This window comes from Pelmatolapia mariae, linkage group LG6 (assembly GCF_036321145.2).
Source record: "Pelmatolapia mariae isolate MD_Pm_ZW linkage group LG6, Pm_UMD_F_2, whole genome shotgun sequence".
In the NCBI taxonomy this organism is placed as follows: Eukaryota; Metazoa; Chordata; class Actinopteri; order Cichliformes; family Cichlidae; genus Pelmatolapia; species Pelmatolapia mariae.
In genome coordinates, this window is record NC_086232.1 from 36,584,738 (window position 1) to 36,602,683 (window position 17,946).

Here is a 17,946-nt window from a genome sequence, read left to right on the forward strand (position 1 = left end):
AAGGGGCCCGAGTGAGCCCCAGGCTCCAGGCCCCGACAAGCAGCCACCAGGAGTGAGGCGGTGCATACCTGAGCGCCCATTCCCAGACACCAAGAACCACCAATGCACCGATGTCTGAGGGCGTCTGCCACTGGCAGGGAGAGTAGTGGGGGGAGAGAGGCCTCCATACCTTGGAGGGCCTGAGATGTCCCTAGAGAGGTGGCGTCTGATACCCGACCTGACATATAGAGACAGACAAACAGGCACACACAAATACAAACATCCATTCCCACCCTCATGCTCTCATATGCAAATACTCAGCACTCACCCAATGTGGAGACAGACATAAATAGACACTGTACACACAGTCACACTCCCCAAACGTACTCTATACCCCAGGTCTAGGTACCCTTGCCCCAAGAGGGGGAAATTGCACCCAGACCCAGGTAGTGTTACCCTTTTCCCTGGGGTGGAGAGAAGCAGACCTCCCCGACTCCGCAGCAGCAGGGAGGCCCCACATTCCAGACCCCAATCGGACGGCCAACTCCTCCTCCCAGCCCCCCGCCCCAACAGGCAACAGAGAACAGGGGTGTGTGAAGACTCCAAACCTCCCTCCGCCCGCTCGTATGTGGTGTTGATGCATGTGTGTTCTAAGGTGCATTTAAATCCCAGGAGGGCATGGAGCTGCCTGCCAGAGAGCAGCAGGTAAGCGTATAGCCCCTCCGGAGAGCCCTCAATGTATACGTGTATTTAAAATTGAGAGGTGGGCAATGGCGCCAGAGGTGAGGTTGTACACCCTGACAGTCTTCTGGATGCCGTGTAGCGTGCCCACCCCCAAGGTCCTATATGTATGTGTTATGAGAGTGTGAGTAATGTGAATGTCTAAGTTGTGGGATGAAATTGAGGCACAGGCAGCCAGAAGGGGACAGAGGGGGGGATGCCTCCCCTGCACCCTGGTGACACACCTTCACCCCAAGGCCCTGCATGTGTGGGTGATTGTGGTGGAGCGGGAAGAGGGAGGCAGCTGGAGATGGGGAGGGAAGGAGGCCAACTCCTCCGCTGACCCCAGTAGGCACCCCCACACTCTGGAACCCACCAGGGCAAGGGGGCCCAGGCCCATCCGGACCGGGGCCCAATTCAGCAGCGCTGCCCGGCCCCACAGAGCCCGGGGCAGCCCACCCGACCCCACCACAGAGAAAACTGCACCCACCCCATCATCCACTCATCTCCCACTTAGATCATTTCTAAATCTTAATGTTTGGCTTATTTCTGTGTTTTATTTGTTCCTGAGCAAACTGGTTTGGCTGAAATTAAACTTAAGCTTCATAACTGGACGTTTTATTTAATTTTTAAGTCTTACTTGAAGAGCTTACAGTATATTTTGAACTGAATATTTCACCTGTCATATCCCCTGATGGAAAATGTGCCGTTCTTACTTTGCAGACTCTGAATTAAACATTAAAAATATTTTTAATTGAGGAGGAAACATTTTCACCGGGAGTGGAAACAGCATATTAAGATGTGATGATCCTGAAGGCTGCTCCAGAGATGATCAAATTATGTTTTAAATATTTGTTCAATTGTCTTCCAAATCCCAGCAGCCTATTGTAAGTTTTGAGTGTCTACTAAAATAATAATAAAAGCATTCTAACATGAGACCTGTTTGTTACCATTGTGCCTATACACTATTTTTATTAAGAGAGATCAAGCTTGTGTTTCTGTCATGTAGTGATTTTGCTTAACTGTGTGAAGCTTATTAGACATTATGAAACAAATCATATGTAAAAGCGAATTTTGCCAAAGTGCTTAAAATACTTTTTTTAAAAATGAAAAAATAAAAATTCTACAACTATCTGAAATATACTACATCATGTTTACTTTCTTATACCATGTCTAATTTCCATTGCAAATATTAATCGCAGTTAAATTAAGAGGGGATGGCAGTAAAAACTGGAGCTGAGATCATCAAGGACGTTCTCGGGAAGTCCAGACTCCCGCGTGAACTTACGAAGTACGGACTAGCAAGAACGCGAGTACGGACTTGCGTACTTGAGTATTGAGAAACGGCCAGATTCAGACAATAGGAACACATTTTACGACAGCAGTAATTGCTTTCCGGCAGAAGTAGGTTACAAAAAGGTGCGCGTTTCTAGGGAGATAGATAGGGAATGGTCCTTTGAGGAAGATGTAGAAGACGCGAGCTTCTCAGGTAAATAATCAGCTTGTTTGGCATTACCTCGCTGTTACCGAACAGTATCAATTCTCTCGTAAGGATCTCGAAGGATAGCTTGTGGGAGCAACTATGTGCAGGTGCGCTCAAACAAGCTAAAGATTAATACCCAGTTGTTAGCTTAAATAGCTAAAGACAAGCCATTAAGTTCCTATTTTTAATGGCTAGATTTAGGTAGTGAGACTAGTTGGCTTAGCAGGCCAGTTCCGACGTAGCCAACGAGTAAATTAAATGAAAGTAACGTTAGCTAGCTTGAGCTAAGTTATCATCTTATCGGTTAGTTTACATACTGCTTCGCTTCTGACATTAGCCTAAGAGGAACTGTTAAAACCGTCGAATTTGTAAAGGTTTGGGGTTGGAGATGACCCTTTTATTTATCTGTAATGTTTTGAAGCTGTGCTGTCAGGCTCACGGTTAGTCACCTGCGATCTGTGTCATCATAAATGAGTTGGTACGAACTTTAACCACGGTGTCAACGTCGCATATGGGAATTATTCAACATGACTGTAGTAAACTTTTTTAACTTTCGTTTCTTTGGGAAAGCATGAGAGAGAAGAGAGATGCAAGTATGGTGAAAGACTCCTGTGGTTCGTATGATGGAAGGACTGGGAAAGGAAAGATCAACATGTGGCGCTAGATCCTTCCCATGGCTCGGTCACACCGAAACAGAGGCTTCAACCCTGCTATGGAAGCTCAAGGACTGCTTCTCCGCACATGAGACGAGCTCCCCTCATCAGACAGACAAAGTATGTATTTATCAGTGCAGACATATGGAGCTTAATGAAGAAACTGAACTGTTTTCTAAATGAGAGATTAAAATGAAAATATTTCAGGTATGTTATCAAACCATTAATGTAAACTTTTTTTTTGCTGCGCAGTGTTATTTACCCCCTTACAAAAATAGTTGTCACACTTAAATGTTTCAGATCTAACAAATTGTAATATTGGATAAAGATAACAGTAAATACAAAATGCAATGTTTAAAATGAGGAGTTAATTTATTAAGTGAGGAAAAAGGTAGCTAACCTACCAGGCCCTATGTGCCACCCTTGCCAGCAAGAGCAGCAGTAAAGTGTTTGTGGATAACACTTTACTGGGAATGAGATGCATCACTGTGGAGAAATTTTGTCCCACTCTTCTGTAGCAGAATTGTTTTAATTCAACCATTGGTGGCTGTTTAAGGTCATGCCAAAAAATCTAAATTGAATTTAAATATAGGCTTTATATAGCCCACTCCAAAACCTTTGAGCCATTTAGAGGTGGATTCACTACCATGTTCTGGATCATTGTCCTGTTGCATAAAACAAGTAAACTTGAACTTCAGAGCACAAACATTCTCATTCAGGACTTTCTGTCAATTACATCTAGTCATCCATGTCCTGAAGCAGCAAAGAAGCCCCGGGCCATCACACCTTTGATATTATCTTTTTTTTTTATAAAATGCTGATAGTTTTATGTCTGTAACTTTAACTGATGCAAATGAGGCCTGCAGTTTGTTTGTTTTTATACATGCTGGGTCAAGGCATAATTTGGGGAGGCTTGCCACTCCTGGGAAGTTTCACCACTGTTCTAAGTTTGAGATCTAGTTTCTTACTAGGCTTTGTCGGACATGCTCTATTTGAGGAATTTGCCAATTCATCTGACCTGAGAATAATCAGGCATGACTCTGGCTAGTGAAACTGAATTCAGCTTTCCAAAACATGTGGTTAATCAGTTAATTTAAGAAGGGGGACAGTTGCCTTTTCACATAGGGCCTGGTAGCATTAGATAACTTTTTTCTCTGAATAAAAATAATCATTTAAAAAGTTCATCTTGTATTTACTCAGCTTGTCCTTTTCCAATAATAACATTTTGCTTGTTGATCTCTTTTTTTAGATGTTTTTTTTAAAAAATATCGTAATCTTTTATTTATATTTTTAATTCATGTATATGTCTTTTTTATGGCTTTGCGAAGTCACAAGAAATTCACAGATCTAATGTGAAGTGATTTTTTTTTTTCTTTTTTTTTCTTCTTATTCAGAGCAATCACATGGACAACAGAAAGGCTGTACTGGATTTGAAAGATGTCCCTCCTCCACCACTGCACCATACTTCCTCTTCCCAGTTATCCCAGCCCTTCTCTCTGTCCTCTCTCCCTTTGCCTCCTCCCTGCTTGCCGCCGCCTCCCCCTCAGTTTGCACAAGACTCCCTCCAACAACAGCCACCACCTCATCAGCAACAAGAGGGGGCTAGCCCCAAAGTAAGCATTTGCGAGCACTGTGACTACAACAACACAGATGGCTTTGGGTTGTTGGGTGGCAGAGGTGTTGTTGGTAGCGGCAGCAATGCTACAGGAGTTGTTTCGCTTTATATGGCCCCAGGGTCTCTGGGAGCACCGATCAGTACTAGTAGGTCCGGGCCTTGTTCTGTAGCCTCATCTGTTCATCAGTATAAACATAAATTTAGCTGTGGCACTGGAGGTGAAGCTTTTGATCCTTTATTCAGTCTTGGTTGCAAACCTCAGCTGTCCTCTTCTGTTGCTACCTCTCAACCTATTTCATCACATCCCTACCTCCCCTGCTGCTCAGGGCTTCTCCACACCTACCCAGCTGTACCTCTTTCTTTCAGTCAAGCCAGCCTCTTTCCCTCTTCAGCACCGATGGCATCCTCTCTCCCCTCCGTTTCCTCTCTACCTGCTAGCTTGCATGGCTCTTGCCTGACCTCTTCTGGCTTTTACACATGCGGTGTGGACTGCAGCGCATCAGCCAGAAGATCCCAAGGAAGTATACTCGGTGGTCACCCAAGCACCAGCACCATCACTACTACAGCCACTTCAGCACACTTCTTCTCTAATCCTATGCACCTAAATGTTGAACGCACTGTTTGTGTGAAGGGGGCACACTACTGTCAGGAGTGCTTATTGAAGGTTGGTTAATCTCTCTTCATTCAATTTGTGTGGCCTAAAGATGCAGGTATTTTTTACAAAATGTTGAGCTGAATCATGTGTATTTAAGCTTTTATCGCTTTGCATATTCCTTGCTTTTGCTTTTTTGTGTGTTTGAGCGTCTTGAATTTGTACCCTTTTGCAGCCTATGAATGGTCTGATGGCAGAGTCCGACAAGGTGCACCCAAGTGTTCCTATTCCTCAGACTGCTCCTATTCCTATTCCTATTTGTAATGGCTGTGGCTCCTTCTCCGATGGCAAAATGCTCATGCCATCAACCAGTCTTGGCAAGACTGGACAGAAATATGGTTAGTGGAGTCAGTAATACAGCAGTACAAATCGGCAACAAAACTGAACTCATTTTATTAACTATAAACTTCCAAGAAACCTGAGCGTGCTTTAAAATGATCGTTTTGCTAGGATCACCAGAGGGTACTGGTCCCGAGAACATCCCTCCGGTCGGGGTCTTTTGGGACATTGAGAACTGCAGTGTCCCCAGTGGACGCTCTGCTGGAGCTGTGGTCCAACGAATTCGCAACCGCTTCTTCCAGGGTCATCGTGAGGCAGAATTCATTTGCGTTTGTGATATTAGCAAGGAGAGTAAAGCTGTCATCCAAGAGCTCAACAACTGCCAGGTATCAGTAATATTCAAGCAATAAAAGCAGTTTGAAATTACCCTAATTATGACAATACAAATACTGAGTCCTCTTCATGCTGGTAATTGGTTATATAACATTAAGTATAGCTTGTCCTGGAGAGGTTAAAAAAAGTAGTGCGTTCAGTATTTTTAGCTTAAGTGATCAGCTTGTGATTTTTGTCTTAACACATCACGCACTTTTAAAATATCCATACAGTTTGTTGAGTGTGTATTCAGTCACTGCCTAAAAGGAGGAATAATTCAGACGCTTAATAATTGTACTTTTACAGGTTACTGTTGCACATATTAATGCCACAGCCAAGAATGCTGCAGATGACAAACTTCGTCAGAGCCTACGGCGCTTTGCTGAGACGCACACTGCACCTGCAACTGTTGTACTGGTATCCTGTAAGTTCACCTCTGATTACCTGTAATGAACTACAGCCATGTTACCACACATACATTTATGATAACACAGGTCACCTTTTTATTAACAGCTGATGTGAATTTTGCAAGCGAGTTGAGTGACCTGCGTCATCGCCATGGTTTCCATGTAATCCTGGTTCATGGCAGCCATACATCTTCAGCTCTACTGCAGCATGCCAACAGCCATGTGCCCTTTCAGGAGATAACAGCAGATCTGCCACCACGCATGCTTGTCAAAGCGCAGGTAGGCCTCATAAATGCTTCATTAAGGTTTTAAGAGTACTTTTTAAACTGTCCTCTTATTAAGGTAAGTATACACTAACAAAATTAACGAAGGACAATCTCGTTTAAAGGTAAACTTGCCAAATGTGAAGAGTGATGCAGCTGGAATGAATTTCACACACGATTGACAGTTACTCATCAAATAGTGGGAATTGGAAATCATTGTTACTAATCTTTAATATTGTCGGCCATTCCCACTTGTTTTTCCCAAGTAAAAATAAATAAATAAACGTTTTATTTTCTGAGTGTAAATAATACAAACCAGACAGCCGCGGTGTCTTTTCCTCCCCTCCTTCAGCCCAGTTTCAACCTCCTCTATGTGCACAACCTCCCTCTCAACTGTGACAAGAACATGCGGAACGCTGTGAAGCTCAGGCTCCGCCGGCTGTCAGACAACTGTGGCGGCAGAGTACTTGGTGTGTCCCAGGGCACAGCAGTCCTCCGCTTTGGCAGCCCTGAGGCAGCTACACGTGCCCGCAAGCGAATGGAAAATGAGGATGTGTTTGGCCACAGAATCAGCCTCTCCTTCTCCCCGCGGCCCAGAGACGATGCAAGTCCTGAGTCTGAGCTTCGTTCTCAGCCCCATCACTTGCCTCAGACTCTGGCCCGGACCTCTCAAACCCAGGATTCAATGTTCGGCCCTCCCCCATCTATAGCCTCCTTCTCTTTTCTGCCCCTGGAGACACCCAGGTCACCCAGAAGGCCACGGCGAGCAACCCGCCCCTGCCACACCCCTGGTCCGGTGGCTGAAAGGCCCTATAGCCCCAGGAGGGGTTGCAGTGGGCCTCCCGGTGGTGCTCCAGCCAAGCCCCATCAGGTCAGCAGACTCATCTGTGCCTGCTTCCCCTCAGCCTCCATTGCCATCTCTCTTTGTCTGGGCTGCTTTGTAAATCACTGTAGCTTCTCCTCCCCCCAGTGACCTTCTAATTGCTGCTTTGACTAACAGCTTGTAACTGTTAGCTCCTGCCATTTGCCTGCGATAGCTTGTAGCATGTCATATGTGTTGCTTGTCCTTCATTAATCTGCTACTCTCCTGCTCGTCAGTCATCGTGGTAATGCATGAATGCCATATAGCTTTGTGTCTGTGGTTTTGCTCAGTATATCAGGGCTGATGTAGTTTGTGAGCTACCATTTTGTGTGTTTTGTCCAGGTTCTGCTTTATGTGCCGCTATAAGCTCTTTTTTTCTTTTCTATTTTTCAAATTAATGAATTTATTTTGGAGAAATTTGGACAGTGCTGATTTCTACTATGACTAAAAATGACCTCTAGTGGCTGATTTGGTTTGTCTTTTTCTGGTTTGTTTGTAACCAGTGTGACAAACGGGGGAAAAAAGCTGACCCATAAATTAACTAGGGATGGACATTTAAGTCTCTTTGTAGTTAAACAGTAAGGAGAAGTTGTAATTTAAAATTTCTCTTTAAGCACCAAAATTGAAAGAAAACATTAAAGCCTAGTTGTTGTTTTTTCTTGTTAGTTTTTTGGGCTTTTTTATATAAAGCCTTAGAGGTTTTTATATTTGAGGCTCACAATAAAACAAAGAAACACTATGAGACTACCACAGTATTTTCATCATAGCGTTCTTTTATCGTGGTCATTAAACATTTATAAGTATAGTGTGCTGTTCTCATTCCTGCGAGGGCAAGTAGCAGAAAAGTTTGAAAACTGTCTCAGTATTCCTTTTATACCAGAGCAATTTACAGTGTTACACCCTTTAATGCAGTCAAGTTAATTAAAAAATAAGAGTTTTCCTTGGCTCAGTATGGGCCCTTGGTGAGTTTAGAACATAAGCAAGCACAGTTACATAGTTACGTTACTTAACTGACGTCTATGAAATTTCTGTTTGATTAACAAAAATATATTGTAATCTGGAGAGAAATAAAAAAAAAAAAAAAAAAAAGTCTAAAATATTTGATCATAGTCCTGGAGATTTTCTTTGGTGCCAATCTAAAACCCTTTTGTTAATTATAAATTATTATTATTATTATTGTTTTTAATATGCAGGAAATTCCCTGAAAATGAGCTCTACGGTAAAACAGTTCTTCCTTTCTTTGGCATTTTGAATGTACATCCCTAGTTAAACAGCAGTCCTTGGTCTTTTCTGAGTTTCTCTGTTCTGCTTGTATTCGTATTTTGTAACAACTTGAACTAATCGCTTGACCATCCTGTTCCACACATGGACAGGATGGATACGACCATTATCTAGCAGGTCAATATCTACAACTTAACTTCTGCCTTCCCTGCTTGATCCAGGAGCTGGGCAGTTTGGAGGGGAAGGCCAGAATGAACTTTCAGCACTTGGAAAAGGGATGTGCTGCCTCCTCTTCGACCCAGAATAATGGTGAGGTTGGAGCACTGGAGCAACTAACTAAGCCTGGGCTCACTGTAGAATCCATCTACAGCCAGAGGTACACACAGAGATGGCGGGAATAAATTTTCAACTGAAAATAAAATGTTTGTCATGTTTGCGTCATGTTGTTTATCTGCATGTCTCTATTGTTCGTCTTTCTGTATAGCAGAGAGGACTCCAGCCCTCAAAGTGCAACTGAATCCCCTGTTGACCAAGTGGACAGGAACTCAGGGGAGTTCCAGATTAGCACACCCTCCGCCTTCAGCAAGTTGAACCTACACAGAAGCTTCAGCCCCCTCGTCTTATCTCAGGGCTCCTGGTCTTCCAGGTTACCTACTGCTGCATGCAAATTACAAACCATGCATAATGATAAATGTAATTTTAATTATGTTTTTATTGCATCTCTCCATTCTCTAACATAAGGAGTGCATCCCCTTGCCTATCCAGCCGTTCCTCACCTCTGATTGCTGCCCCTCGTAGCCCTTGTCCTGAAGCTTCTGAGCCTTTCTCAGAGGGAGCAGAGATCCAGGTTGCCAACCTGGACTACAGAATGTCTCGCAAGGATCTGCAGCAAACTTTAAATGACACATTCTCCCGATACGGAAGGGTAAAGCGTAGTCAAATTATGCCAATATTTCATGCAATACATATCTCGGTGTTCTGCTCACATCTAAGTAGTTTCTATTTGTTTTACTTGCCCTTTCCTCCCAAAATCACTTTGTGGTATAACTTGTTTTGTTTAGGTAAAAAGTGTGGAGCTTAGCCCCCACACTGACTACCAGCTGAAGGCCACAATTCAGATGATGTCCCTGCAGCAGGCCATTAGTGCAGTCAGCGGCCTACACCGTTACAAGATCGGAGGCAAACGCATTCAGGTGTCTCTGATCACCGGTGGCAGCAACAAATCTCTTGCCATGCTCAGGTACAGTTTATATATAGTTTACTTTGGAGCTTTAATATGTTGGTTACATTGTGAAATTTTAAAATTTAAATTGTTGTTTGGTCTATCATGGTGACATTTGTGGTTGTTATTTTATAGCCCAGAGATAATCTCCATTCTTCAAGATGCTCCTGCCAGTTGCCTTCCTCTTTTCAAGTTCACTGAGATTTATGAGAAAAAGTCAGTATCTTTCTAAACTCATTATTGTCTGATTTTTTGCATACACATTTGGTGTTTGAGTATAGCATTCAAAAAATGAGATGGCAAAAACTGTAGTAAAAGTATATACTCCAACTCTGCACTGCTCTCTCCAGATATTCCCGTAAGCTCGTGGTTGGCGATCTGTATCGGCTCCCAGAGCTGGTTGCAGTGCGGGAGCAGGGAGGCTCAAGGTTTGTGTGCCTTCTGTCCAACAGCCAAATACGTCAGAGTCCACTGGGATCTTCCCAATCCCAGGAGGGCTCCTCCTCAGCAAGTGGGAGTCCTGTTGTGTTTGAGGAGTTGGAGTACCATGAGCCTGTCTGCAGACAGCACTATTCACTGCAGGACTTCAGGTATACAACAGTTCGAAACCTTTATATTGTAGCGTAAGTTGACCTTTTCCCATCATTGACTGTTGTTCTTTTTTTTGCAGTGAGGCCGACTTTGACCCTGATTCCTATAAGATCCCATTTGTTGTGATGTCTCTGAGCACACTAGCCTCAGAGGTCCACAGTCTGTTGCAGTCACATCAGGGCACACTTCCACTCCTCAGGTAAGAACTGGTTTATTACCTCTTACGTGTACGCATTTTTAATGTTAGAGTATATTTTCCATCATTATAAAGTTATTAAAAAGTTTAGTTTCCATTTAGTTTTCCAGACTGTTATGCAGCAAAATTCAGACCACTTCAGCTTGGCAATGAGTCACTGGAAGGTGGTGTTCCTCTGGAGCACCTCGTCACCTGTGTTCCCAGTATCACAGTAGTCACAGCTCAAAATGGTTTCAAAGTCATCAAGTGGATCAACAATAAACCTCCGGCGCCAAACTCTGGTAGGTACATTTACAAGTCTGGTTTTTATTGGAGTTTCATTTTCATTCTCCATAGTGCTGTTCAGACCTCTCATCTTGGGTGTGTTTTTGTTTTTTGTTGGTTTTTTTGTTTTGTTTTAAACTCTTTAACCATCTGATATGAGTTCTTGTAAAGTTATCAGACAGTTTGCGTTTAGCTCAGGCAGCCCATTTTACCTTAACAATTTTTTTTTTTTTTTTTTTAATTGTCACACAGAGCCATGGATTCAACGCTGCAAGAGTCCAGTCGGCAATCCACAGCTCATCCAGTTTAGCCGAGAGATTATTGACCTCTTAAAAAGTCAGCCGTCATGCATCATGCCAATCAGCAAATTCATTCCCTCATATCATCATCACTTTGCCAAGCAGTGCCGCGTCTCCGACTATGGCTTCTCTAAGCTGCTGGAGCTCCTCGAGGCTGTGCCACATGTTCTGCAGGTACTTTTAATGAGGACCACCCAGTGATGATCTTCCGATTGAACAAATGTATTTGTTCATGTTGTCTTTGTTTATTTTATGCGTTTTTAATTTTCCTAACCAACAGATCTTGGGTATGGGTACAAAGCGTTTACTGACTCTAACTCACCGAGCTCAAGTTAAACGCTTCACCCAAGACCTGCTTAAACTGCTTAAGTTTCAAGCCAGCAAACAAGTGGCAATCAAGGACTTCATGCAGGCATACCATTGGTAATTAAGCATAAATAGGACACGTGTGTTAGTTTCATAGGAGCGGAAAAACTGTTTGAATTATTAGTGTTGTGGGTGCTGTAATGCATTCTTTTGTGAATCAGGTGCTTCTCCAGAGACTGGAGAGTAACTGACTATGGGATATGTGACTTGATGGATCTGCTGACGGAGATCCCTGACACCACCATCACCATCACACAACAGCCCACCGACACAGTCATCTCAGTTCCTAAGAGGGGTGAGCGCATAACTGTCAATTTGGAAGTAGAATTTAAAAGCACATTAGACTTGAGTTTAAAAAGGATCTACTTACCTGCAGAAACTGTTAACCAGAGAAACCTTATTTTATTTTAATGATGCATTTCATTTTGGTCGTTTTCTTTTTTTCTTTACTAGAGCGTACTATGGAAGAACTGGAGCGTACCAAGCAGTTTGGGAAGGAGGTGGTGGACCTGCTTCGCCACCAGCCTCACTGTCGAATGCCCTTCAGCAAGTTTATACCAACTTACCACCACCACTTTGGTCGCCAGTGTAAGCTCAGCCACTATGGGTTCACCAAGCTCATTGAGCTCTTTGAGGCAATCCCTGATGTCCTGATGGTGAGTGTGGCATGCAGTAGGTTTTTGCTTTTGTGCACTCGTCAGTGCTCGGCTACAAGGGAGTTTAAACAAACTTTTACTGGCAGCTTCAAGGCGATGCACGACGATCGAATTACTTCCAGTATGTACACAGCATAAGAAGTTTTGCCAGCATCAGTCACAGTGAACTGATGCTGCTTTGGTGATGAGACTTCTGGGAACGAATGGCATGGGGTTATTTTTCACTTAAGAGGATTTGTGCCTTTTGATTTCAGTCAGTGGATCAGGCCAGGTTTCTTTTTCCTGCATCTCCCTTGAGTGCTTGGATAGGACTGTCTTTGTAAATATAATTATGATATCTGGGACTCTTGGTCTTCATGAAAAGCAAACTTACCATTTAATGCCCTTGTCCTTCATCAGGTGCTGGAGTGCGGTGAGGAGAAAGTGCTGTCTCTCACTGAGGTTGAACGTATCAAAGCTCTGGCAGCTCAGCTGGTCAAGTTGCTGCGGGCTCAGAAAAACTCCAGTCTGCCTGTGAGCCAGCTGCTCACAGAGTACAGCAAAACCTTTGGTTACGGGCTACGCCTGCAGGACTACGACGCAAGCTCCCTGCCTGCTCTGCTGACCAAACTCTGCCATGTTGTCAAGGTAAAGAAGAAAACATCCCCAGGGGAAGCTGTGTAAATTTATCTGCTGAGAAGCTCACTGTTGCTTAGTTTAATAAAATAATAAAAATAGAGCTTCACTTGACAGTCAGATGTTTTTTGTAAAGGCAGAAGCATGTGGTCATGTCTGCTAAAAATAAAATTAATAGATTTGTTGTCTCAGGGGTTTTGTCTTCATTATAAATTAGCCAGTTTATTAGACGCACAAAATGAAGTCTCGCACAAAAGTCCTGTCAGTCATCCTGGAGGTTATAAAGTTTTTAAAATCACAGTAAACAGTAAAAAGTCTAATTTCATATAACTTAAGGCACATGCATTTTTAAAAGGTGGTAGATGGCGCGGATGGTCGGGAAGTGCAGCTGATCAACAGGAAGTCTCTGCGCTCTCTGACCTCACAGCTACTGGCACTGCTCATGTCCCAAGAAGATGAGAACGTCACCAAAGGTTTGAAGGTGGAGGAGCTGAGCCAGTATTACCTAAGCGTTCACGGAGTTGCGCTAAACCCATGTGAATATGGGTTCCTTTCTCTCAGCGAGTTACTTAAGAGCCTTCCATACCTGGTCGAGGTGAGTACGAGAGTTTTCTTTGATCATTATTATTATTCTTTTCAATATTTTTACCGTGCTTGATCTATAATCATCATCTTTTCACAGCTGTACCACGAGGAAACTGATGATACCACTCAAGCTGCCAGCAGTCATGGGGAAGAGTTTGTGAGGCTAACCAGGCTTTACCAGTTTGCTCGTAATGTACGCGCGCTGCTCCACACCTACCATTACAACCAGATCTTCCTGACTGAGTTCCAGGGGGCGTACAACAAATTCACAGGCTGCAGCCTTGATCCACGTTTCTGTGGGTACACCAGCATTGATGAGCTGCTCAGTGCGATTCCACAGGTATAGTTACTGCAGTAGAGACTGGAGCTCCTCTATAAGGAATCATTCTAAAACATGAACAGTCTTTCATTCAGATTTGCACCTTATTTGTGACATGGACTTATGTGTGCATATGAGTGTGGACTCCCAAACAGCTTTTATTTACTTGTTTCTCTCCTTCAAAAACTCAGCTCCCTCTCAAGAATCTCCTTGTGGATGAATTCAGCTTCACCTACTGATGATAGTAGTCCGAGTTCTGAACTCACTAAGCTGAGTTCAGAACTCGGACTGAATGCAAGGGGGTGGGGGGGGAATGCAAGACAGGAAGAGCAGTTCACTAGTAAAGGGATGGCACATGGTTGTGTTCATAGTAGAAAATATTTTTAACCTTATATACTTTTGTGGCTGATAATAGACATGGACAACCAGCCCAAGTAATCTTTGTGTGGGCAACACTGATCTAAATAAACCCTTAAACATTTTCTCTATTGATCGCTTTTGTTAATGTCCTGAACTTTTGTGATAATTGTTCATTTCTATCAGTTCTCACCATTCAGTATCTGATTTGTTCTCATCAGGTGATCTGGATCAAAGGTCACGGTCACAAGAGGATTATCGTTTTGAAGAACGATATGAAAGGTAAAGGTGTTGGGAATCTTTCTCATTGAAAGTTCAGATTGAACTTTAGGTTACTGACATGCTCCATTGCGCTGACTGAAGTGATCAAACTAAAAGGTGATTTTTGGGTTGTGATTTCATGAGATGGCGGCTGTGCATTGTAAGAAAATTGTAATTAAAGTGCTTTGTCTGTGTGTTGTAGCAAAACCAAGCTGTTCAGTTCCCAACAGCCCCCAGCCGGAGAACACTGAGAGCCCGAGAGACAGCCCGGTTAGCAGTGCAACATCTGGAGCTCAGAGTCCAGGTAATGGAAGCCATACATGACTGCTCAAGAGTTAGTTAGGTTTTTGTAGTCTTTAAAGATATACTGAAGAAAATCAGGAGTTCTGAAATAAGCTTTTTCTTAGCTTTACAAAAAAAAATGATGGGGAAAAAAGCTCAATGCCTTTTTTCAGTTTTTAGTTTTTTATGTTGCATCATCCTCTCCTCCTCTTGATTGGCTATTGTTGAGACCTCATGTGTTGGCCAGCCTTTTTAATTGATTTTATTTTGTTTTACCTTCCAGGTGCTGATGCAGCTGCAGAGTCAGAGCTGCTGTGTCTGTCGTCTCCAGTGGACCTGCTGTGTGGCCCTGTTCCATCCTGCCTGCCGTCGCCTCAGCTTCACCCCGACCCCGTTGTCGTCCAGCAGGCGGATCTGATTCACTTTGAGGAGAGAACTCCTCCACTACCAACAGGTGGTCCATCTGATTTATACCATTTTTGTGGTATAAAATTAAAAGGCTCAGTCTTATTTGCACCTTTTCCATCTGTAGTTAAGTGTGAGCTTGTTTGTTTGTATTCATTTCAGAGAGTGGTGAACATGTGGCACCGGCAGACGTCACAGCTGGTCTACCTGCAAAGCGTGATGGCAGCACAGATGACTCTGCAGACCCCAGAGCACCACCAGCACCTGACACAAAGACCCTCCTGTCCATGGACAGTCCCAGCAGAAGAGCTTCACGTAGTAGAATCAAATTAGCAGCCAACTTCTCATTCACAGCAGGCCTCTGATCCTCTCATATATATATATACACATACAGCAATACAAGTTTACATACAGTGTAACTCTAAATAAAAGAGTTGAACGGCTACACTAAACACATAACACAGAAGAGCATTGGTCTTGACCCTTTATGTCCTAACAGGCTGTTGCATTCTGCATTCTTCGTCATCACATTTGTGCCATTTTAGTTTGTTTTTGGTTTGTTTTTTCAGTTCAGTCTTCTAAGTTCACCAAACTGATTTGCTTCTTGCAGACTTTCTGCAATTCTGTGATTTGCCAAATGTCATCTGCTCTAACGTGTGTTTAGTTTCCTCCCAAGGGCAATTAATATCCATGAATGTGCATTTTCAGTTTAGAGCCATATTGTGTCGAACACTTTCAGTGAATGAGCTGAGTTTGTTGTCACTGTGAACAAAGTGGTAGAAAACAATGGGAGAAATGCAGGGGATGAGTAACTAGGTTTTCTGTATTACATCAAAGAAGTGTAGGTATTCACTGTTTACAAAAATACACGACAGAAGGTTTTTAAAGAGATTTTTGTTAATGAACCACATTGAGAAACCTTCATAAATACTTCCTTGCTTTATCTCCAAGATATAAAATTTCATTTAGAACTTTCTTTGTAGCTAACCCCAGATATGTTGACCCAAACTAGCAGCTGAAGCATCCACCTGTTTGTTTCTTTCAGATTTCTAAAGAAATTGCTTTTTAATCAGGTATTCTTCTGTATTTTGTCTGTGTAAGGAAGTAGCCTCAGCATAGTGTTTTCAGTTCCTTTTTGTACTGTGTAGAGTATTTGGTCACCGGTAGAAGAGTTTGGCTTAAATGTGTAGCGGATTGAGTGACAATTAAATGCTGGGACTGAAGAGAAACCAGGTCTTAACTGTTTAGACTGTGTTGATGGAAGCTGTCGGTCTTTGAACAGTTTTGGTATTGCAACAATCGCTGCTCTCTGGAACTTTTATTGTTGTATGTTCACTTAATTTATAGCAAAGACTTTGGCTTGTGTCTTCAGGGCCTCTAACGAAGGCCTCAAAAGTTATTTAAAAAAAAAAAAAAAAAAAAAGGCACTTCAGTATTTCAGCCATGAGCGTGCTTAGGCAGCAGAAACTGACTTAAGCTTTGTCTTTAGTCAGCAGCCGGGGTGTGTGTGTTTGTTTTAGTATTTTGTCTGTGTGTGTGGTTTACACTGGAGTAGGTGGTGTGAAATGTGCATGTTGTGCATAACTGAGTTTATGCATGGTGTAATTCCAGGAGGAGCAGACGTAAACAGAAGGATTGTAAAGACGTTCTTTAAGACCAGTCTTTATTTCCACCGTGATGTTTAGATCCCAGAGTTGGCATCACCCCGTGCAGCTGCTGTATACTCTAAGTGCTCAAGGTTTGTTGCTTTAACCTTGGAGCTGGTCGCCGCTGTATCACTGGTGATCCACTTGGTCTTGAGGGGAGCGGTGAGCACTCCTGAGCTTATGATTTTTAATGAGACTGAATAGTTGAGTTTTTAGGGAAAGAAGGTGATAGGTGATGGGTTTGAGGAACAGCATGGGGGGCTCTGGGAAGCCTCCTGAACAGATTGATGTGCACACAGAGGCCCCTCTGAGGCTCTCTGGAATCTGCCGGGCTTTTACAATGGTTTGTATCGGCCCCGGTGCTGAAAGGACTCACCATCTTTACCTCCCCACCCACTTTAATAGCAGTTTTAACTTACTGTTGTGGGTTAGTTTTCTCAAATTTCGTTTGTCTTGAGCATTTACCAGGCTGCTGGCTACTGAATTGCCACCAAACAATGTTGACTGCCTGTGACGTCGAGCACGACCAGGGTGCCACTGAAGTCAGAGGGTTGAAGCTGTTTTTGTTCAGAGAAAAGTTTAGAGAATGGGCAGCAGCCCATTTAATCAGTTTGTTTGCATTCTCTGCCTGTTTAGTCAGTGTTAGAAGCATAACATGAGTCTTTCTGTCAGACATGAATTGAAAGATTTCCCCTAACAACTCACCAAAATGTCTGACATACAAATCAAAATGATTTTAATTATGCCTGTTATTGTTTATCTCTCCTGCAGGGTTTTGCTGACTGTCTGGAAGCCACTTTGATTAAAGACTCATTGGTTCAAAATCATTATTTAGAAGTGGTAATGATAGAAACGAGCTTAAAATGCGTACGAGAAATGAAGACATTACTTTTTAGTGAATTTGAGCAAACCCTAGCAACTCCTCGGTGTACTGCAGTGACAACTACCTCTGATTTTATTTAGTTTTCACTTTGATTCAGTTACATCAATGAAAGGCTCTTATACCAGTCAACATATGCACTTATGCATAGTTTTGGTTTAATGAATGTGAGGCGTTTGCATGGTGGTTTAAACAAGTTTCTTCTTTGCCTGTGTATCTCACCTTGTCTTACTTTGAACTTTAATGTTGCACATTTGTTCTTCTTCTCAAAGGAAGTTGATTTATTCAGCAGTGTCCTTTAACCTTCTTTTTTTCTTTTCTTTCTTTTTTTTTTTTTTTTTTTTTTTTTTAAACTGCCCAACTAATTTCCCCCTCCCCTCCCCATACTGCACTGTTTTACCACTGTGCTGCACCTAAAGTTGCTGTAACAGTCACATTGTTGAAGGGACCAAAAAAGATTTGCGTTAATAAATTTCACAAGCATCATTTCTGCCTC

The 17,946-nt window shown here is 42.8% G+C and overlaps 1 protein-coding gene across 4 annotated transcripts; it reads left to right on the plus strand.

The window, feature by feature from the left end:
• The first annotated feature begins 2,053 nt into the window (after window positions 1–2,053).
• Window positions 2,054–17,936, plus strand: LOC134629466 (meiosis regulator and mRNA stability factor 1). Of its 4 annotated transcripts, none has more exons than XM_063476804.1 (27): window positions 2,054–2,188; window positions 2,753–2,955; window positions 4,230–5,114; window positions 5,278–5,440; window positions 5,553–5,767; window positions 6,060–6,177; window positions 6,267–6,439; window positions 6,776–7,294; window positions 8,728–8,882; window positions 8,991–9,152; window positions 9,248–9,431; window positions 9,568–9,746; window positions 9,864–9,944; window positions 10,079–10,318; window positions 10,399–10,518; window positions 10,618–10,796; window positions 11,032–11,252; window positions 11,359–11,501; window positions 11,606–11,739; window positions 11,898–12,100; window positions 12,500–12,727; window positions 13,071–13,310; window positions 13,398–13,640; window positions 14,198–14,258; window positions 14,440–14,541; window positions 14,803–14,973; window positions 15,087–17,936. In XM_063476804.1, exons 2-27 carry the CDS (start codon window positions 2,803–2,805, stop codon window positions 15,287–15,289), a joined length of 5,475 nt encoding a protein of 1,824 aa, XP_063332874.1. In that variant the 5' UTR covers window positions 2,054–2,188; window positions 2,753–2,802; the 3' UTR covers window positions 15,290–17,936. The 4 variants fall into 4 exon arrangements, with proteins under 4 accessions (XP_063332874.1, XP_063332876.1, XP_063332877.1 ...); XM_063476806.1 differs by having other exon boundaries at window positions 8,994–9,152; XM_063476807.1 differs by having other exon boundaries at window positions 2,055–2,188; window positions 7,160–7,294.
• The last annotated feature ends 10 nt before the right edge of the window (window positions 17,937–17,946 follow it).